The sequence below is a fragment of the Phyllostomus hastatus genome, unplaced genomic scaffold (assembly GCF_019186645.2).
Source record: "Phyllostomus hastatus isolate PE091 unplaced genomic scaffold, TTU_PhHast_1.1 phas_scaffold_755, whole genome shotgun sequence".
NCBI lineage: Eukaryota > Metazoa > Chordata > Mammalia > Chiroptera > Phyllostomidae > Phyllostomus > Phyllostomus hastatus.
This window is the reverse complement of record NW_025334039.1, coordinates 11,464,010-11,487,992: the sequence shown is the minus strand read 5'-3', so window position 1 is coordinate 11,487,992 and position 23,983 is coordinate 11,464,010. Positions and strand designations below refer to the sequence as shown.

The 23,983-nt window shown below is 37.9% G+C and overlaps 1 protein-coding gene across 2 annotated transcripts in view; it reads right to left on the bottom strand.

Moving 5' to 3' along the window:
- Positions 1-23,983, bottom strand: part of FGD6 (FYVE, RhoGEF and PH domain containing 6) — a 112,480-nt gene that overhangs the window by 84,478 nt on the left and 4,019 nt on the right. For both annotated transcript variants that reach the window (XM_045826518.1, XM_045826519.1), the window contains exon 2: positions 16,932-19,356. In XM_045826518.1, the coding sequence (XP_045682474.1) occupies positions 16,932-19,356 (2,425 nt within the window). The remainder of the gene's footprint in view (positions 1-16,931; positions 19,357-23,983) is intronic.

The following is a 23,983-nucleotide window of genomic DNA, read 5'->3' as shown; positions in this document are numbered from 1 at the left end:
AACACTTCATCAAGTCTTACATATATCTAAGAAAATGCAGCAGAGGAGAGAAGAAAATAGCAATGGTTTCAGCCTAAGACAAACTCACATTTAAATCTAGGGTCCACCACTCACCTGGCTATGTGTAACTGGAGAGACTCTTTAATTTTACATTTCCCTAAACTGTAAAGTTAAGATAATACCACAGGCTATGAGGTTAAATGAGATCATGTGAACATGCCTGGTACATGGAATAGACAGGAAATAAAGACAAAATTTTAAAAAGCAGACATGCAAAGAGGGAGAACATTATGGTCCATTAAGTAAACAAATAGCAAGGGGAACTGGAAGTTCTTGTTCTTGTTCACGTTCACCCCTGGTGATGCCAGATGTTAATACGATGCCTGATCTCACTACCTCTTGCATGAATGAATAAATGAATGGACTTTATCCTAATGTCTTGCAAAAAATAGGATAGTATGTGTAGGCAAAGCTAGCCTGCTGCCTCTTTTTTTTGTTAAGGCCTGTGAGCTAAGAAAGGGTTTTACATTTTTAAATGGTGAAAAAAAAACCAAGAATATTTTGTGGCATCAGAAAATTACATAAAACTCAAATCTCAATGTCTACAAATAAAGTTTTATTGGAGCCCAGCTACGGACATTCATTTTGTACTGTCTGTGTCTGCCTTTGCACTGTATCTGCTGATTTGAAAAGCTGCACCAGAGACCACGTGGCCTGTAAAGTCAAAATATTTACCAGCTGACCCTTTATGGAAAGGGTTGCTGACCCCCAGGATAGTAGATCACCCAGAAGAAGCAAAACTTTGCTTTGGAGCAAAATTTCCTGTGTTTGAATCTTATGTCCTAGTAGCTAAATGAAATTGAGTAAGCTCTTAAATGCACTGTGCCTCAGTTTCCTCATAACATGGAGATAGTAATAGTGACTACCTGATAGGGCTTGATGAGGATTAAATGAATTAATATAAGTAACTCAGTAACAAAAATGCCTGGTACATAAAAAGTTCATATGCTTATGGACACTTTCTTTTTCCTCATACATATATATATGTATACATAAGTATATAATGTATATATTTATTTATATATATTTATATAGAGATACACATTTAGAGTATGATCTCTAACATTAAAAAATTACTCTAGACACTTGAGACTCTAGACTTATATGAAAGAATGACTTCAGAGAGAAACTTCTGCATTATCAGTCATGTGAAACAGCTCATCCCAGTATACATGTCTGAGTCAAGAATTCCTGCAATGAGTTGATGTGAGCCATGGTTTTGCAGCAGGTCACTCCTGGGCTTGTTTTCATGTTTCATTTCACTGCTTCTTTTGGGCAGCTTACTACTTTTATAGTAACATCCCAAAGCTCAGATTAATCATAGTTTCATACATATCATGATAATGACTCCAATTTATAAAGGACTTCAGTCACCAAAATAAATGACTAATTTAGAGGTATCCCACTAGATCTGAAGGTGCTTTCTAAAGCAACTTTATACAAGCTAGCTTCATCTCTCTTTGGTAAATGAGGATCATAATGATGACAACCTTAATGAGTGACACCAACTAAAAAGGCCTGTGACAGACATAAGAAGCATGTGCCACTTAAGCAATGAGGATGAACTTCATCCTGCAATGTAAAGCAAAGTACCTATATTCTTTTTTTTCTTTTTTTCTTTTTAAGATTTTATCTATCTATTTTTAGAGAGGGAAAAGAGGAAGACAGAGAGAGAGAGAGAGAAACATCAATGTGCGGTTGCTGGGGGTCATGGCCTGCAACCCAGGCATGTACCCTGGCTGGGAATCAAACCTGGGGCACTTTGGTTCCCAGCCCGCGCTCAATCCACTGAGCTACACCAGCCAGGGCCCCTATATTCTTTTTTAAATACGGGTTTTCATACCGGATCAAAGTGCAAAGAGGCTAGTTGACAGCACTTCAAAACACCGATCTGCCACTAACTAAAGGCACCAAAAAGGAGGAAAGGAGAGAGGTAGGGAGACATTAAAATTCCAGAAAACAGTAATAAAGGAGGGAAAGAGAGGAGGAGAGAAATAAGGAGCAGGCAGAATAACAAAGCAGCGTCCAATTCCTTCCTCTGAGATGTGGGCAGGAGTTACCTTGTCCTTTGCTGGTGCAGCAGGCTTTGTGCTCGGCACAGAGGTGACACACAAGAAGGAAGACTGTTGCTGCCCAGCGGGAAACGGTGCTGACAGCCTCTCCCTTTGTCAAGTGCCTCCCAGATAATAATGGCCTCGTAGGGACAGAGATTAACTAGCCCTAAACTTTCCATTTACTCTAAAACCTTCCATGCTAAAATACAAAGCAAACAAATAAACCCCCTCTAAAACCTTTTCTCTGAACTGGGGAGGGGATAATGAGGAAAAGGAGGGAGTATTTTACTTTTCACCTTATGCACATTTCTATATAACTTAAGAAAGAATGGAAAATTCTTTCTTACAAAGAATTGAAAATTCCCATTCACCCTTCTCCAAGTTTACTAAAATCAATTATTTCAAGCATTCCCCACAAACACTTATTTTTTATTAATATTGTACTTGGGAAGAAAAGGTCAAAAGTGAGGGAAAGGAGAGGCTGGAAACTGCTATTCCATTTGGTTTTCCCCTTAAATACAAAAAAAAAAAAAATCACACCAGATTGGCATGTGGATTATGGCATTGACTTTCACTATACTTCCTGTAGACAGGCTATACATAAACACACTTCTAATCCTCTAGACAGTCTATCCCCATCAAGGTAAACCTGAAGGTAAACCCAGGGAAGAATAACTATTGTTATCCTAACATCAGGTAAGTATAGTGAAATAGAGCTTCTATAAACTCTAATGCCTCTGTTCACATTCTACCTAGTGGCATTAGCAAAAATATTTACTAGGGTCAAGATTTCAGTGAGCAGGCAGAGAAGACATTACTCTACAGAGTACAGAAGAGCATATAAAAATACTTTGCGTCTTAACAGTAAGAGAACTCAATAAGAAGTAATGACACTTAGTATTACTACCATCAAGAGTCTATCTAATAAGACCACATTCAAGAAAATGACTAAAGCCCTGGCTGGCGTAGCTCAGTGGATTGAGCGCGGGCTGTGAACCAAAGTGTCGCAGGTTCGATTCTCAGCCAGGGCACATGCCTGGGTTGCAGGCCATGACCCCCAGCAACCGCACATTGATGTTTCTCTCTCTCTCTCTCTCTCTGTCTTTCTCTCTTCCCTCTCTAAAAATAGATAGATAAAATCTTAAAAAGAAAATGACTAAGATCTCCTCCCAACCTACTGTGTGAAAGCATTAACAGTTAAGTTATAACCACTGGGTGTAAAAACATACCTTAACTCATTTTACCATCAAAAAAAGCTCCTGAACCTATTAGAACTAATGTTATTTCCTTATTTTTGCAGTCTTTTGATTTTGCCCTACAAAAAGATTTCACATATTTTAATGAGACCAAAACCCATTTCTTTAATCATCATAGAAAACTTTCACCCCTTTGGATCTTTTACATTGTTCACTAAAGCCTCAGTGCCAATTTTCATTTTAAAAGTTCCTTTTACACTCCCCAAATATGGCACTCAGCACACAGGCAATGAGCAATAAGTACCTGTTAACTAGAAACAGTATTAACACATTAAGAGGAAATACGTAATTTATTAAAGAGTTTTCACAGGTTATCTGTGCAAATCCATAGCATATCTTCCCTGGCTTCCAAATGACTAAGATGTGGGATTTTATCAATTGTACAGTGAGAATACAAGATAAAGATTGTCTCAAGTTAACATTTTTCTAAAAGATTTAATAACTTTTTCAGATAAGACTCTTACATCTATCTTCCCCATCTGAATTCTAACAAGTCCATGTTCTTGGGGTAAATAACATGCTTTATTTGGAGACAAGCAAAAAGTACAAAATAATATAGTTTGACAGAAAGATAGATGTTCAAATCCTGAAATAATTATATGGATAATTCATCCTTTATGGGAAAACACACTTTCCATAGCTAAATCATTCTGGTTATTTCCCCATATATACATATATAAAAACTGCACCAGGCTCCTTCACCAGGCCTGTGACTTCGTGACAGCTTTGTACATTTTCACTCATTCTGAAAGGCTGCTACAGACTACCCAGATTTTTTTTTTCCTTTTAGTCTTACATGTAAGGCACAGGAACAGTTCTTTTATTAAAGAAGAGTTTTATAAAGCTTTAATTTGTTTTTTGTGATGCAACTGTCTGTGTTTTCTGAACCACATATGAAGATATCTTAAGATCTGTACTACTTAGGAAACTTTTGAAAACTGTTTTTGATTGGCGTGGAAATTAGATCCCATGGCTTCGTCCTGCAGGTTTGATAAGAGGACTACTGGAATGAGAGGAATGGAATGTTTCTTGCTTAACTAGTTCATAACATGGAAGGAAAGCTCATTAAAGACAGATACATGTGAGGCCTTTTAACTGAACTTCTCTTCTCCAAGGGAGCTTTGTTTTAGCAAATAGCAGTAATTCTCCAAATCAGTGTAATTGCTTTCCAAAATTAACAGATGTTTCCTGTGCATTCCGTAAGCCTGGTCAGTGGGATACTGGTTTACTCAAAATGCAGCTGGATTCTGAGCTCACACAAGTAAAAGCAGAACATAACCTGACAACTGTTTATTCAGATGGGACCACCTGTTCTGTGCCAGGTATCTGCTGGGGCCAGTGAAACAAAGGCTTTATAATCTCTTACAATATTTACTCTTATATTTTTATGACTTGTTTCTTTTTTGATAAAATGATGGGTCAGAGCTGTGCACCAGGAGACCAAGGAAGGGGGTGCCTAGTACTGCTTGGGATATAATTACAGTAAATGTTACTTATTGCTTTTATTATGTTACTTATATTATGAACAGGATATGGCAGGCAATATGCTATGGAAGGGAGTGGCAATGCAAGAATCCACAAATTCACTTCCTCATTCAGCCTTTCAATAAATATTTACTAGGTGCCTACGACATGTCAGGCACTATTGTAGAAACTGGGGATAAAGCGAGGTAACAATATTAAGTGCTTCTCATTCATACAGGTTGTATTCTAGTAGGGGAGACAGATGAGCAAATAAAAAAATAGACAATGTACTGATAGGAATAAGAAGTATTAGAAAGAAAAATAAAACTGGGTAAGTGATAAGCAGACAGGTAGAGAAAGGGGTATTTTGTTACCTCTCCTACACTGGAAGGAAAGATTTCCATGAAAGATAACATTTGAGTTAAGCCTAGAAGGATGAGAGATGATCTGTCTGGGAAAAAAAGGTATGCCAGAGAGTGGCACAAATCTTTGAGAGGGAACAGGGTGTTTAGTAATGTAAGTCAGTCAGTCTCCTATAGGTGGAAAAGACCATGAGATGAGAAAGGCCAACTGGGACCAGACAACAAAGTCTTATATACTAAGCTACAGAGTTTGAATTTTATTCTCTAGGGAGTTAGACACCAAATAATGTTTAATTATAATATATGTTATGCTAAAAAACAAATAAACAAGAATTCTCATTAGAAAAATGGGCAAAAAATAAAAACAATCCTCCAAAACTTCACTGTAGAGGGTATACAGATGGCAATTATGCACAAGAAAGGTGTTTAACATCATTAACCATCAAAGAAATGCAAATTACACCACAATGGGAGGTTGCTGACACACCTACAGAACAGGTAAAATAAAAAAGTGACAAACACAAACTGCTGATGAGAACCTGGAGACACTGGGTCACTCATTCATTGCTGGTGGGAAAGTAAAATGGTACAGCTGCTCTGAAAAACAGTTTGGCAGCTTATAAAACTAAATACAATTATCCCCAAAACCACAATTGTATGTTTGGGCATTTAGCTCATAGAAATGAAAATACATGTTCACACAAAAACCTGTACATGAATGTTCATGTATATTCATTACATGAATGTAATCACATTACATTCATCACATGTTCACACAAAAACCTGTCATGAATGTTCATTATAGCTTTATTTGTAAGAGCCCAATAGTGGAAATGACCCTTTAACTGGAATATTACAGTAATACAAAGGAAAGGACTATTCATGCGTGCATCAACATGGATAAATCTCAAGGGGATTATGCTAAAAGAAAAAAAGCAATCCCAAAGGATTATATACTGTATTATTCCATTATATGTAACACTTTTTTAAATGACAAAAGTTTTAAAGTAGATTATTGGTTACCAAGAATTGGGGAGTGAGGTGGTTAAGAGGTGGGTGGGGTTAAAAACAGCAATGAAAAGGATCTTTGTTGTGATGGAGTTATTCACTATCTTGACTGTGATGGTGATACACAAACCTGTATGTGTGATAAAATTAAATGAAACCAAATACACATTCACACTGAGTACAAGTAAAACTGGGGAAATCTAAATAAGATCAGCACATTATTGATATAATAATGTTAATATCCTGGTTTTATTTTACTATAGTCTTACAAAGACTGGTTATAATATCCTTATATGTTAATATCCTGGTTTTATTTTACTATAGGCTAACAAAGTGTCACCATTAAGGGAAACTAGCTAAAGTGTACCTAGTTTTTCTCTGTACTGTTTCTTACAACCGCATGTGAATCTAGAGTTGTATCAATAACAATTTCAATTCAAAAATAATAAGCCAGATTGTAAATTCCTTGAGAATAGAACTGTCCTTGATTTCTCTGACTTCTAGCCTGACCAACTCTCTCTGAGGTAGCTGATTAGCTACTACAGCATAAAATCACTTGATAACACCGCCTCGAGCAGTTAAAATGTCACTACGCTTCCAGGAAAACCAGACACCTTTGAAACCAACTGTCATCAGGTAAGACAGAGTCACAGAAAACTGGCAGATTGAGGTCATGGTATTTCAGCAGGCTCCTGTAACAAAAGCCTTCAGAGCAGTATCTCTCCACTGTCCTTTTTCATTCCCTGCTTTAGCATAGAACATGGGGAAAAGAAGGAGCACGAAACAAGTGAGGGAGGCAGCAAAACTTACATGTATCTACACGTGTATACTAAAAACGGGAAGCATATACTTACATGCTTTTTGATACTAAAACATCCTGAAAATGAAGCTAATTGTGTAGCTCTTTTTCGGTTGATTTTAATTTGGATTAATTTGGGAGTAAAAACTACAAATTCATTAAAAGGCTGAATTATAGGATATTTTAAATGAAATACAGTTTGAGTACTTTCATGTACACATACCTACCTTTAACAGCCAAGTAGAGAGGTCTTACCAGGCTTGCCTTAGAGCAGCCTGTTGTAATTAACACTGTAATTATTTTACACATGGTGTGAAAATGCCAAGCAGGGTACGCACAGAAGGAATTTAAATGTTTTCTATAATATGATTTACAACATTTATTTGCTTAAAATGAGACTAGCAAGTTCACCTGAGCCTAGGCGTGATGAATACAGATGCCAAATTAAAAAGTCACAAAGAAGCATTTCAATCAGTTTTACCTCAGAGGTAGATTCAGCAAGCCTCTTGAGGGACAGGGTCAGTGACTAAGACCCATGTCAGTGGCCCCAGCAATGACTCAGAATTTCTCTCAACCTACAGCCCAACTGAATGTGCTCCCTACAGGTCTTTTCCAGGTCTTGCCCTTTCATAACTCGAAATGCTCCAGAAATCCTACTTCCTCTAACCATCAACTAGAGAGAATATGTCACCTACCTCTTTGGGGAAAAAAACGTTGCCATTCATTTAAATCCATTTTTTTCATTAAGATAATAAGGCATTCATAAAATAACATTTTATAATATGTTTTTTATAAAAGTTATTTCAGCCTTACAAAGTTATTTAATTTGGGGAACCATAATTAACTATTAAACTACAGTGCTTTAGAGGTCAGAGAATGAAATGAGGAACAAGGATGAATGAGATTTAAAAAAAAGCAACTCCCATGTAAATCAATGGGGAAATATGAGACATGCATAATCCTGTCTGCGTCGTTAATGTCCTTGTTAACTGCTAAATGACTGCTAAATGACAGGAATCATTTTAACTTGCTTTGAATAATGGCCACCACTAACTTGACCAAATGCAAACAGGGCGTGATTAGTTCAGTTTCCAACCACGGAAACGTCTAAATATTTCCTAACCGTTAAAGCTTTCCAATCAATGAGCTCTTCTTCTTGCATGGAAGATTTAGGGCCTCTGAAATGCTCAATAATGTCTATACATATTACTGCAGGTGTTCCTGTATTTTCCCCTCTAGATCTTGAACAAATTAGAATTGGTAATATTTTGTCCCTTATGTATAAGATCAGAGACCTCATCCAATATTAAATATAAAAAATAAAATAATGGCAAAACAAACGCCCTATGGCTCAGCACAAAATGAACATGTTCTGTTTTAAAATCAATATCTCAGGATCATAAAACGTGGTTCCATGCTTAGTTTATCTACATATTAGCTGTGTGTCCTTGGACAACTTACTTAACTTCATTAAGTCTTAGTTTCCTCATCTGTAAAATAAGATAATTTCCATCCCATAGAATAGTAGAAACAAAATAACTCATGCAAGAGCTCCTAACTTAATGCTTGGCATGTCAGAAATGTTGAGTAAATAGTACCCCTCTACTGCATATCAGTAAGATCAGACATTTTGGGGGCTGAAAGTTTCTGCATAGTTCAAATATGCCCCTGCCTGAAATCACCGCTTTAAAAAACTGAGCCAGCCCTGAATGGTGTGGCTCAGCTGGTTGGACACTGTCCTGAAAAGCGAAAGGTCACGGGTTTGATTCCTGTCAGGGCACATGCCTTGGTTGCTGGTTCAGTCCCAGTCAGAGACTGTCCAAGAGGCAACCAACATATGTTTCTCACATCAGCGTTTCTCTTCCTCTCCTTTTCCCTCCCTTCCCCTCTCTCTAAAAATAAATAAAATCCAAAAAAAATAAAAAAATAAAAAATCAAGTCATATAATCCTGTGTTCATATACAGCTATGTGCAGCCCCCTTACCTGTTAGGGGTAACAATATCTGTTATTACAAGAAAAAAAGGCAGTGGTGCAAGCAAACCTGAACCTTTTTGGAACAACTCAAGATCACTTGAGTTTTTTAAAACTTGCTGACCTTCTCCGTAATGCTTCCACAATAGCCTTAGAAGAGGCAATGTGGTATTTTGAAGCACCAAGTTGGAGCCTTGGTTTTGCAATTTCCCATTACTGTGGTGTGGGGAAAGTCAAGTATTGCTGGGCTTGGTTTCATCAGTGAATGAGGAGGCTGGATGGGATAATTGGTAATGATTCCTTTAGTTCTGAAATTTAATGATTCTATCATTATGTTTAACCTAAAACCGTTAAAAGACATACTTGAATTTCCAAAATTTTCAAACTACCCAAAAGGTTCCCATTTAAGTTTCCTCACCCTAATTTTTGCTACCAAATAAATCAGACCTGGACTCATGAATGATCTCATTATTTATTCTTCCCTGCCCACTCCTAAGTCCTTCCCACAAACTAACAGGGCAGTAGAGAGGAACTGTGCTTTAGTCTCACGTTTCTAACAGTGAAGCTCTGGAAAGAAAAATTAAGTAGTGAAATAGCTACTCACTTAAATGGAAATCTCTGTTTTCTTGTGACTGCCCATACATCTAAAGACTTATTGAAAGATAGGGGGGAAAAACAACAACAAAACCAGTTACCAATTATTCTTTCTTTACACATTACATCTACCTTCCTGGACTTGAAATTAGTTGCCAAACAATTCAAATCGTAACTGCTTTTCAGATTAATAAAAAAAAAGCTATTTTAAATGTATTAATACCCAAATCTATTCTTTAATTCCTAATGTTTCAAACAATACTAACACATGCCAAAGTATATCAATTGTTACAAATAAGTTACCAAGAAACTGACTTCAAAAAGACATATGATCTAAGTAAAATAAATTTTTCAGCGGAATCCACAAGAACTAAAAGAACAAGCAGTTACACCTTTTCAAACATAAAAAGGCTAAATGTGTTTGTTTTCCTTTTTATTTTTATCTGAACATTCAGAAGAAACGAGCTTTCTTTGTTCAGTGTTTATTATTTCACCTTTACTGAATCAAAAACCCAAATACTTTGATAAATGGGAGAGTCTGGTAAACAGACCCTTGAATATTAGAGACTAGAACCACCAATACAGTTGTATTTCCATCTTTGTCCATTTTTCCTGATGTCACTATCACCATAATTCAATTTACTTATGTATAAAAGGGTATGACAACACCAAATACAACCTTACTCCAATTCACTACGTATATGGAACTCAAACAGATACGTGCAAACAAGGATTAAGAAATCTGAAAGACAAATGCAGAAGGCAACTATTCTTCCTGAAAATACTATCATAATACTTTACTGCACTGATAGTCTATTTTGCCAACCCAATTTTTATAGCTCCAATGACACATCATTTCTGCCTGATGTCAAAACTACTTGCAAAATCTTTTTTTGCTCTCCAGAGATCTGTGAACACAAACAATTACCAGACCCAGACTAAGCCACCAAAGTAGATTTTCCATACCACCCAGAATAATACTAGACAATTCCATTCTCAAACATAACTTTTAATCTCAGCATTAAATAAAAAGGTCAGCACTTCTCTGTAGCTTCCCACACCCAAAGTACTACAATTCAAGCTGCTCTTTGTTCCTGATAGAGCTTTAATAAATATGCTCATATGAACATGTCTACTTTTTAAAATAAAGGACTTTCCTTAAATACCAAATTAATCTATGCAATGCCAGGAACAGATGACACATTGAAAAGAAATGCCTGCCAAATAAATAAATAAAATGTCTACAAGAACATGGAAGGCTTACAAAATTAGTATACAAGCACAGGCATTTCTTTGGCTACCTGAAACAAGAACATACTCATCCCCTTAGGGACAAACACAGGTCTGCATCTGGAAAACCACCTGGAGAACTGGTGAGTCAAGGTTCATCTTCTACACGTCTTCATCCTGCTCCCTTTCCCCTTAACATTCTCCTCAACACACTAAACTTTCCCTCTTTGAATGCACCTGCATTTAAGAATCATAAAAACTATTTAATTTTATTGCTCTGTTTTAATCTTGCCACAGTCTCATTTTCTATTACTTTCCATTTATTTTTCATATATTAGAAGCTAAATATGTTCTTGTGGGCTGGCTGGGAACCTAACTCCTACGCACGGTTATTTCTACTGCAAAAATGCATTCTGAGTTCCAAACATTCTACTCACAGGTTTAAAATATTCACAGATTGATGGATTACCTGATTATCTCCACCTATCTCATCCTTATAGGAATTAAAAATGCTTAGGGAAAGAATGAGGTCTCCTCCTATCAGCTATTTCTCAAAAGGTTCATACTGAGAATATTTCTCTAAGAAATAGGTTGAAAGCTCATGTAAGAAAGCAGTATCTGTCTCGCTGATGTAATTAGTTATAATTTTATGAAAACTTGGCTAAATTATAAAATGTTTAGACTTTTAATATTCAAAAATTTAATAAAAACCCAGCAATGGAAAATCAATTATCTCTAAAAATAATGCCACCTTTTCCCCTTAAAATGTGCAAAATATCAGCTATCTCAAAGCAATATAGTTTTACTAAGCAAGGCAGGATGTGTGTATGTGTTTAATGTGTGCGTACACACAATCACAATGTAGAATATTTGTTCTTTCATCCCTGACTAAAAGTACACCTCCAGAAGTATATAGTTACATTCTACCTCATTAATGCTGATATAGATGATAAAATATCACTTATATATTTTGGGAGGAAATAAGACCAAACCAATAGAGCTGGACAAAATACTGCAATTTAACTAATTACTAATACTTATCTAAAAGGAAAGAAGAAGCCCTGGCTCAGTGGATTGAGCATGGGCCTTCAAACCAAAGGATCTCTGGTTCAATTCCCAGTCAGGGCACATGCCTGGGTTACAGGCCAGGTCCCCAGTAGCGGGGTGTACGAGAGACAGCCACACATTGATGTTTGTCTCCCTCTCTCCCTCCCTTCTCCTCTCTCTAAAAATAAATAAATAAATAAAATCTTTAAAAAAAAAAGGAAAAAAAGAAAAGCTTTATTGCCAAGAAATAAAATCAAATGCTTCTAAGCAAAGTTTAAAATGTGGGTAAGTATATAAACATATTTGCCAAAACTGTGTGGCTATGACTCCAACACAATAAACAAAATTAAAGAGTCATACAAATTTTTGATATTTCCTGAGCCGAAGCTCAAAATAACTCACAGGAAAGGGCTGCTATTAAGATATATGAGTCCCAACCTCCTGTGCATAATCTTAACTGTGCATAATCTTATCCGTGTTATGACAAATAGAAAGGCTCAGTAGGGCTATCACTTTACCCTTTAATCATTATTAAAATTCAACAATACCACCAGATGGTAGATGCAACCCAAGAGAGCTATCTTCTAGACCAGGACTAATGATTTATAACACAAATGCCATAATGGGATTTGAGACAACTTGTAATGCCATTTGGCAGCTCTTTAAACACAGGTCTATGTTTAAAACAGTAGAAAAAACAAACAAAACTTAGTACTTTCCTTTATCAGAGATGAGGGCATACCAATTTGTTAAAAAGAAATGAATTTACCCTGGCTGGTATATAGCTCAGTGGATTGAGCGCGGGTTGCGAGCCAAGGTGTCGCAGGTTTGATTCCCAGTCAGGGCACACGCCTGGATTGCGGGCCATGACCCCCCAGCAACTGCACATTGATGTTTCTCTCTCTATCTCCCTCCCTTCACTCTCTAAAAATAAAATAAATAAAATGTTTAAAAAAAAAAGAAATGAATTTGAAGTTTCTTTTAGCTTGAATTCAGGTGCTTGAGGAAAACCAAAAGATAAATTCGAACCTTTAGAGATGGAGAATTCTGAGCAAAGTTTCAAGGGTCAGCAATTCACATTTGCTGATTCCACTTCCTCTCTGCTCAGTCCTCCTCAGTTTGCAGTCTGGTTTCTTTGCCCACAGCACCAATGAAATTGCTTTTATCAAGGTTACAAACTGACCTCCAAACGTCAGATCAAATCATATCCATTTTATAAGCCTTGAGTCAAGTGTCACCACCTCTGGGAAGTCATCTTTTGGGGTATGATTCAGATGAAGCTTGGATTAATAAAACTGTGTCATGCTATAATTGTCTGCCGCCTCACTGAACAGAAGCTCTTTGGGAGTAGGCAACCCCTTTCACCTTTGAATACACACTGCTTGACAAATGGTCAATATTTGGAATAAATAAATTGAGGACTTGCTGGGTTACCTAGGAAGACCCAATTACCATACATTTTCTCTGAAGTGCTTACATACAGTAGGAACAAGCAAAAACAACAGAAGAAAAACTTGGAATGTTTCCAAGGAAAATTTTCCTTGGTTACAGAATCAAGAAATCTGCTACAATTTCAAGAGGGAAATCCCGACATTTGGACACTACTATATTTCTGATTTGTCCATAACTCTTTAATAAAGGCCCTTATTGCTGAAACTTTCTTATTGAAAACTACCCTTCTTAAATAATAGTAGGAACTGAGTACTCATCACCTGCATACAGTGAGAGAAAAAGGCCCGTTGCTGGCTAGTTGTTTTAGATTTATTATGACTGAAAATTTTGGGAAGAGAGCTCTCATAAATGTACCCAAAACACACCAGAATACTCCAGAGTGGCTCTCAATCTATTAACAAAAGTGCTTTTGAGAACCCAGAGCAGTGACCCAATGATGATCTAACTGGGAACACCTAAAACCTACCGCTTCTACAGCCTTGGAAACCCCCTTCACCTTCCTTCACCTTCAGGTTTGAGTGGTCTTCCTTCCCCAGTGCTACTCCTTACCCTGTCCAGCCTTCCCCCAGTTTCTTCTACTCACTCTTGCCGAGGGGTCAGAAACTCAACTAGCAGTATCATGCAGTTAGCAAAGGAGAATGGGTAGGGGAAAGGACAAGAATAATGAGAAAAGGAGGGAAAGAAAACCCACTGCTTACTAAATTGTAACCACTCAGGCCGTTCTTTCTCCTTATCACTCTCACTGCTTTACAGTCTTCCCCATAGCAAGCCCAGCCCCCAATGCCCTCCTGCTTAGTCAGTCACCTCACCCTTTCCACAGACCCTGCAGCCTCAGACCTAGTGGATTTGCTCCTCCTGATAGCCCAGGGCTCAACCCCACCCTGGCCAACTCTCTGGCCTCAGGCCAAAGAAGTGCTGAGAGGAAGAATTCACCAGGGAAGAAAGCAGGGGAGGCCAGGACACTAATAGTTAATATATATATGGGGGGCTAAAATGGAACTTTTACCACCATTGTGAAAACAGTTTCTTTGGAAAATACACTTCGAGGTTCAAATTATCGTGCACCTTTACACTAACACAACCCTATCTGAAATGGGAGACTGCTTATAATTATTTCCTGATAGATTATAAGTGTATTGTTATAAATTTGTAAATACTAAGCGGTTGGATTCATGAAACCTACATTCTAAAGAAGGGCAACTACTCCCAAGCTTGCCAAATATCTGTTTGACCTGGAATCTGGTTATATACATAGACTCTGAGTCCCTAAAAACTAGTGGGTCCCTATACAGTAGTCCCCTAGGTGAAATCCAATCTCTCTTCCCTGAGTGCTGAGAAACTATTAGACACTCTTCTGATTATTCCAGCAGAAAAGTCTTAAACAGGGTTCATTTGCATTTTTCTTATAATTTTATAACACTGGGATGTTGGACTTTGAATTACTCTAAAGAATAGGTCTACAGTTTCAACAGCCAGACTATGGAACAAGATTTCAATGTGGATCCTGTCAGCTCACTTCTCATGTACTGTATTTTAGGGTGTCCAGGTATCTTCCTCACCAAGCCTTGGATTATGCTTTATCATCTATTCAATGCTACTTACAAAAGGTTCAATTTTGCAGACAAAACTGTCTGGTCCTATGAATGCAAGCTTCTGATTCAGCTGGCACGTTTTAGGAGTGTCAAGCTTGTTTTGGGCAACCTGCTTGAGACCTAAAGAATAATCTCTGTGGAAAGCTAAATTCAAAAGCAGAGCTCACCCGCTCTTCATCAAGCTGCCCTACTTGACCGCCTGCAACCTGTTCACAGCAGCCCTTGGTTTCCTGTGGTTTCCAGAAAGAACCCTTCTTCATGAATGCCAGCCAGCTGACCTGACTGGCTGTGTACTTTAACCCCTTCCAATCTGGTTCTCCTCAGCCATGCAGCAGTACTCCTAATTGCATAAGAAGCATTATCAGATAAAGAACAAGTTCCAGAAGTTTATAGCTTGTGTTACAGAAAATGAGAAACTCTTGGGATTTAAACACAAAGGCCAACAAGGAACTTACACCAAGGGCCAAGACTCCAATTTCAAGACAAAAAATTCATCTCAGCTAAGGAGAGCAGTATGTCATAAAGATGACAAATTCATTCCCACCACACACACACTATACAAAAGCATGTTAAAAGGACAGTACCAACAAAACTGTTCCATGAGAGAAGGGCAAGCATGAAAAGTTAAAGGTATTTTTTTTAAAGTTGGATAGCTAACTCTAATTCTCCATGGAAATATTTATGCCAACGAAGAGGCTTTTGTTTAGGTACTAATGTTCAGAATAGCATTAGATACAAGAGAAGTTAGGCAAAGGAGGTAAGTCATCTTTTATGAGTCACAGAAGGAAGGGCAAAAAGGATTGTGAGTGAAGAAAAATGCTAGGACATCTGAAAGAACAATTTATTTTACTTGGTGCACTAAGATTTCATTAGATAATTTTATTCATTCACTCAATAATCCTTTTTTTTAGGCCTTATTATGTGCCACATGTTAATATTTCTACACCAGTCCCATTTTAAGACTGAGTATTCAGAAGCTTGAAGTTAGTGACCTAAGAAGACGATGATGACTTCCAAAAGGGCCTATGAGCTTTGTGTCAGATACAAAACCAACACTTTAAAATACAATGCAAAGGCTCCCTTTGACTGTGGAGAGAGAAGGGAGCAGCTGCAGTGGTTGCTTCCTTTGCCTCTTTTTCATTCATTCTTTCATGTATCCAACCAACATCTACTGATCCCTATTAAGCCCCTTGCTTGGACTCAGGTAGGACAAAAAGATATAGCCAGACTTCTTCCTGGAGCTTAAAACCAAATACAGAATATCAGACACACTAGTAAGTAATCATACCAGAAGACAGACTGAGAGAAGGACTGTCAGGACAGCAGAACATAACCAGGTCAGAATAGGAAGTAAATATTTCCAACTAAGTAACTGTACCAGCTTTCTGAAGCCAATCATTGCTGAGCTAGACCACCAGGGATGGGCAAGGTTTCAATAAGACAAATAGGTATACTAAGGGTAGAAAGTACCTATACAAAAGTGAGAAAAGAGAGTAATTAATGTGTTTCCTGCATTTTTCCTATATCCATCTAAGTTAATAGCCTTCAACAGGTAAAATAACTAATCTTCAAGGAGTAGTAACTTTTGCAAATTTAGAGGTTTCACCTGACCAAGGACACCGTAAATAAATGCACAGATTTCAATAAGCAGATATTTTACACCTAGCAAATGAAGCTCACTCAGTTGGCCATTTTCCTCCCATTAGCTCCAGCTATTATCTTCTAAGTTGGGCCTTGGAGGCCCTGGGACCTCTCTGGTACAGTTCTTTTACATGTCCCTACTACTACTGGTTCAAATTCTTTGAATCAGCTACCAAGGTCAACTACTTCACACTTGCAAATACCCATTCTGACTATATGATATAGGAGGCTGCACTTTGGAATAATTTAATATATAGGTAACTAATCCACTTTCTCACCAAGTGGTTTTTAAAATCTCATGTGTGAGATTTTACCTATCATATAGGGTTGTGGAAGATTAATTTCAGTGATGCATGTAAAAGTGCAGTGATGCAGTACATGTCTGGCACCTAAGTGTTACCTGGAATGCTGATGTCTCAGTCCAAGTTGCAGCTGGCCACCTGGAGCTTCATATGGCTCTTCTACCTCATATACATTTGTATCAGCGTCCTCCATGCTGCTGGAGTTCTGCCTTTCCAACTCTGGTGATTTCCCTCCAGCCATAACAAATGGCAAGTTCTCATACTCCGGTATTTCCTCGTAATGGCGTATGTTTTCATACTCTGGTGCACAGCCACTTGCAACAGATTTGCAAGGTGCCTGAGATGCTGCCTCCCTAGAGAGCATTTGATCATCCAAAGACTCAGCTCTTGGTCCATTAGTAGTACTGGTCTGACCCCGAGACTTCTTCCTCTTCTTTTGGGATTCAAGGCTGTAGTTATCTGCAGAGTGTGCTTTGATGGGCTTATTTCTCTTCTCTTCTACTAACAAGCCATGCCAATCATTTTCAATCACTTTTCCCTCTCCACCTGAGAGGCTGCCAGTAGTTGTATCTTCAAGTTGGCTACTCTTGGACCAAAATTTCTGGAAGTCAGTCTTCGTGAAACAGATGGACAGCTTCATGTTGAGCAACTTCTTTAAAGAGATTTTCTTTTGAGAGTCTTTGCAAGGCTTGGTGCACCTTTCCGTATCCACAGCAGACAGTGATTTTGCTCTAGGCTTGGTCAGGGCAGTGGAAGGCTCACTATTTGAGGATATGGTGATAGACTTTAAGGATTCTGGGTTCCCTGAAAAGGGTAGAATAGGATGAGGTAATTTCCACACTGGCTTCTCTGAAGTCCGTTTAGGCATATCAAAGGAGGACAACACATCATGGTTTGGGGTACACAACTGTCGAACGTGGTTTCCTTCTGGACCCTTGTCTGAATTTGTTTCTTCATTTGAGGGATAAGAACTTTTGTCCACAAGTTCCTCTGAGGCAGCCTTTTTAAGCACTCCTGCAGCAGGCAGGCTGTGTCTTTGAGGTTTTTTGGGGACAATTCTTGAGGAACTTCCATCTTTTATTATAGATTCCTTTTGCACCTGAGGAACAGACAATCCTAGGTTACAGGCAGGGGGCAAAGGTTTGTTGCAAGCTAATTTCAGCTGCTTAGGCAGACTCATAGATAGAGTACTGCATCTTATAAAACTGGTCCCTTCGTCCACAGCAGGTGACATACTAGAACCATCTACTAACTTACTGTCAGAGCTCAAATTAGAGTCTGTACCTGAAGGAGGTGTCATTGTTTCAGAGGAAGATGCTTCATGACACATGGCTTTCTGGGAATCAACTGAATTCTGTTCGTTACTGTTGGAGTCCACATCCAATTGACTTTTATTTCCTGGTTTCACTTTGCCAACCTGTTCCTGGTTACACAAAACATTCTGATAAATAACATCGATCTTATTGTTTCTCAAACTATCTTCAAAAAGACAAGAAGAGTTACTGTCTAAATTCCCTGGTTCTTCAGTACTTTCACTAGGAGCGTCGATGTGCTTTTGACGTAACAGGCGTGCAGCCCGTGCCTTTCTGGGCTTGGGAGTTGGAAATTTTGTAGTACATGGTACTAGGTGAATTTCCAAGGGACCAAAGTCTTTGACTTCTGATTTCTTACTATCTCCATCTGAAGATAAAAAAGCACTCCTTTTACCATTTGCCAGAACTTCTTGTTCAGGTGAAGGAAAGCAAATACTGCTTTTATCACTGCCGCCCTGGCCAGTTTCAATATTTTGAAATTCATCAATGGGAAGCTGTAGGTGGCAGTGATGATCAGGAACCTTTTCAAAGCTGGACATGGAAGGCAACAAGTCTGCAAATTTAATTCTGAACTGTCTGTTGGAATAACAGCCCTCATTCATTTCTTGGCTGTCTGTGGATCTGTGCTTCTGCAAGGAAACAAAAGGTGACGTTCGTTGTGTTAAAACATCTTTGAGCTTCTCTTCCAGGATGCTAGCCTTTAAAACAACGGCACTCTGGCTCTTGACCATTTCACCATTAGAATCACTTCTACTCTTCGTTGTTATAGCTGAAGAGGACTCATCAACTTGACTATTTTCTAAATGTTCAGGCATTTCTACTGGCTCTAAGACAACCTCCTTTACACACAAATTCTCTCTATTCCCAACCTTATGGATACACTCAGAACTGCAGGAACACATTGGTAAAGTACAACCACTGCTCTGATGCTCTACGTTTTTGCAAGTAGAGTTGTCAGTGCTTTCGGGTAATCCCTGTTTAGGTTCTTCCAGATTCACAATGATTTTTCTTGATGGTGACTGCCCGATGTCACAAAGAGGTGAGCTCTTCAGAACTTTTGGTTTCGGGGCTATTGCTGGTTTGGTTTTCTTTGTTGACTGTAGAACACTGGAAATCACAATATCAGGCTTGGGTGCAACAGGAGGTGGAGTTGGTTTGTTATTAGCCACCACAAACTTTGGCTTGGGTGCCACTGGTGGCTTCTTAATCTCTAAAAAGAAAAAAAAAAAACAGGATGAAAAAAAGCACCAGATGATAAATTATTATATTTGATAACTTTTACTTTTGACAATATGGTGAATTTGCATTGTACTAAGTAGATTATGTTATATTATATAAAGTAAATATTAGTCCTGAAAATTCCTTAAATTGTTCTTCAGTTCTAGGGTATACATTTCTTAATAAGTCCAATATGGTTTTTCTTCTAACTCTGGAACAGATAACCATTATCTTTAGACAACATTAAATGAAATCACTGACTTCTGCTTGAGACCTGAATAGTAGGAGAAAGTATTTCAGTTCATCTGCTAAGTGCTAAGGGTTGAATTTGCCTAAGTTATTTGTAGGACACAGCTCTTTTTTTCCAGTGGCAGCCAAAAAGTGGAATAATTTTATTAAATAAAAGATTTTTGTTTAAAGAAACCCAACAAAGTTACTAAATAATAGAACAGAAGATATTTGCAATATCTGAAACAACCAGGGATTACTCTTTCTGGAATATGTAATAAATTTCTGCGTATCAACCAAGAGAAAACGTCAACCCAGCAGAAAAATGGTCCAAGGATATGAATAGTAACATAGAGGAGAAAACTCTAAAGCTAACAAGCACTGTGTAGAGATGCTTAAAATCATTAATAATCAGAGAAAATGCAAATTAAAACAATAATGAGATCTCACTATATACACATTAGACTGGCTGAGTTGAAAAGCTGGATAATGCCAAATGTTGGAGGGAATGTGACGATGTAAGAACACAATCCAGTGCTTGAGGTAATGTGATTGGTACAGCAATCCTGAAGAGCAATCAATCAGGCAGCTATAGTCAAATTTAATATGTCAAGCCTGAGAATGAAGGGCTCCTGGTGACTAATTAGGCTGAAATTTAAAAACAGGGGCCTCTCCCACAAGTTGCACTTTAAGGAGAAAGAAGCCTGCACTGAAATGCCTGGCTGCTGGCAGAATCAGCCTTGTATCTATTTCAACCAATAGTATTATGACTTTCCTTGTCCAATCAGAGCCATGCTACTGTATCCTCATTTTCCTCTTCACCAACTAACTAGAGTGGTTTCATTCTGACCAATCAGGATAGAGCTATTTGGACCATGGACACAACTCTTTAAGCTTTTTGTGTAAATAAGCACTATTCTTCTATTGCAATGATGTATGGTAGTGGTAATACAAATGTCTTTATCAATAATCCATGTAACTAAAACCCCAAAACAATCTTAAAATGAAATACAGAAATGAGAAATTTAAAACTAAAAAGTAATTCTTCTCCATTAGTTGAGAACCATAATAAAACCGTTATTTCTGTGCAGGGGCTGTCCGTGGGGAATTTCCATTGTAATCCTTCATGGGGCTCAACTCTAGGTCTAATCAATCAGCTTCTGGGGATAGAGCCTAGACATCTGTATATCTTTTAGGTTCCACAGATGATTATGTTGTATAACCTTCATTAGGGTATTCAAAAGATGACCACAATTTCTAGTCTTCCTCAACATTATATAAAAAGCAGACTTCCAGCCAAGATAGAAGCATAGGTAGATATTCTTTGCCTTCTCGTACAATCAAAAGAAGGACAACAACAAACTGAAAAACAAAAAATAACCAACTGCTAGAAAATCAAACTGTATAGAAGTCTGACAACCAAGAAGTTAAAGAAGAAACATTCATCCAGACTGGTAGGAGGGGCTCAGACAGGCAGCTGGAGGACCAGGGTGGGTGAGGCAGCCCCTGGCAGAGCAGGTGGTCCCACATTTGCATGCAGATAAACTGGAAAGAACAATTGGGGAGCCAGACAGATCACTCAACCCAGGGTTCCGGTGAAGGGAAATAAAGCTTCGAAACCTCTGACTGAAAAAACCTATGGCAGATGATGCGGCAGGAGAAACTCCCAGCCACACAGGAGAGTTCACTGGAGAAACTCACAGGGTCCTAGAATGTACACAAAACCAACCACCCAGCAATCAGCACAAGAAGGGCCCAATTTGCTTGTGGGTAGTGGAGGAAGTGATTGAAAGCCAGCGGAGAGCTGAGTAAGTGTTCCCTCTTGGGAACACTTGTTCCCTCTTGGACCCCTCCCCCACATACAGGACCACAGCACAGCAATACAGTTGTCCTGCCCTGGTGAATATGTAAGGCTTCGCCCTTTACTACATAACAGATGTGCTTAGACAAAGAAATATGACCCAAATGAAAGAATAGATCAAAGTTCCAGAAAAAATACAACTAAGAAATGAATGAAGAGATACCCAACTTATCAGATGCACAGTTCAAAACACTGGTAGTCAGGATGCTCACAGAATTGGTAGAGTATGGTTGCAAAATAGAGGAAAAAAATGAAGGCTACGAAAAATGAAATAAAGGAAAATATACAGGGAACCAACAGTGAAGGGGAGAAAACCGGGACTCAAATCAACAGTTTGGAGAAGAAGAAATAAACATCCAATTGGAACAGAATGAAGAAACAAGAATTCAAAAAAAAAAAAAATGAGGAGAGGCTTATTAACCTCCAGGACAACTTTAAACATTCCAACATTCAAATCATTGGGATGCCAGAAGGAAAAGAGGAAGAGCAAGAAATTGAAAACTTATTTGAACAAATAATGAAGGAAAACTTCCCCAATCTGGCAAAGGGAATAGACTTCCAGGAAGTCCAGGAAGCTCATAGCCAAAGAAGTTGGACTCAAGGAAGCACACACCAAGGCACATCATAATTACATTACCCAAGATGAAATATAAGGAGAGAATCTTCAAAGCAGCAAGAGAAAAGGAAACAGTTACTTACAAAGGAGTATCCATAAGGCTATCAGCTGATTTCTCAAAAGAAACCTTGCAGGCAAGAAGGGGCTGGAAAGAAGTATTCCAAGTCATGAAAGGCAAGGACCTACATCCAAGATTACTCTATCCAGCAAAGCTATCATTTAGAATGGGAGGGCAGATAAAGTGCTTCCCAGATAAGGTCAAGTTAAAGGAGTTCATCATCACCAAACCCTTATTATATGAAATGTTCAAGGGACTTATCTAAGAAAAAGAAGATCAAAATACGAACAGTAAAATGATAACTCCCAACTATCAACAACTGAACCTAAAAAAACAAAAATGAACTAAGCAAACAACCAGAACTGGAACAGATTCACAGAAATAGAGATCACGTAGAGGGTTATCAGCAGCAAACGGGAGGGGAGGATGGGGGAAAAGGTACAGCGAATAAGAAGCATAAATGGTAGGTACAAAATTGACAGGGGTAGGTTAGGAATAGTATGGGAAATGGAGAAGCCAAAGAATTTCTATTTATGATCTATGGACATAAACTAAGGTGGGGGAATGATGGGGGGAGGGAGATACAGGGCAGAGAGGGAAAAGGAGGAGAAAAAATGGGACAACTGTAATAGCATAATCAATAAAATATATTAAAAAATAAAAACTATATAAAAAGTAGTTAATGAACACTTATTATATGTTAGATTTGTACAGATCTACTCTTACTTAGACTAGAAACCTAATAACAGCTTCACACAAAAGACCTATAAAATAGAAAGATATACACTACCTGAACATCAGTTCTTCTTAGTTTTTTTAAAGTTTTTCCACCTACACTGTCACTTATCACCCACTCACACTTCCCCAATGAAATTTGAGATAAAATATTTTATCTTACACTTTTTATATTTGTTCCTCCTTCATGATCTAATAATGCTTAATAAAAACTTAATTTACTGAAAAATAAAAATAAATTTTTCAAAATATCTTCTGGATATTGTTTAAATACTTGAATGCACAAAGGCTGAGACACTTCATTTGGTGATGAATTTCTTTTCAACAAAGGAAATTAGTCACAACACTTGGGAAGATATTACATGGAACAGAGTTAAAAAAAAAAGAGTAGGGTGCTCTACTTCCTTTTACTAACCAAGAAAGAATTTCCCAGACCTCTAATATTATGGGTTTAACCAAAATCATACGATAAGAGATGCCTTCTCACTCAATATAATGTCCTAAATAAAGTAAATAATAAAATATTTTCAAAATAACTTAATATGCATTCCCAAAGCTTTTTACAATTCAGTTATCTCTTCAATAAGCATGTTATCAGTTTGTTTGTTTCTTAAGCAGAAAAAATTTAAAGCCCTTAGAAGCCTAATGCTAAAGTTTGGTAAAATAATCCCTTCAATTTAACTTTCTTTTTTTAAGATTTTATTTATTTTTTTAGAGAGGAGAAGGGAAGGAGAAAGAGAGAGAAAAACATCAATGTATGGTTGCCTCTCACATGCCCCATGCCGGGGACCTGGGCTGCAACACAGGCATATGCCCTGATTAGGAATCAGGGCCTGCGACCTTTTGGTTCGTAGTCCAGTGCTCAGTCCATTGGGCTACACTAGCCAGGACTCAACTCAACTCTTGATCCATTAAGTCAATTCTTAAGAGAAAGTATAAATGCCCTAGGCCACCTCCAAACCTCTCATCTTACTCAAGATAATGAAAATTGACACTGTTATCATGCTGATTTCATTTCTGTAACCATTTTTTTTAATCTTCACCCAAAGACATTTTTCCCCCTGTTGCTTTTAGAGAGGAAGACAGGGAGAGAGGTTTTAGAGAAAAGGGAAGAGAAAGGA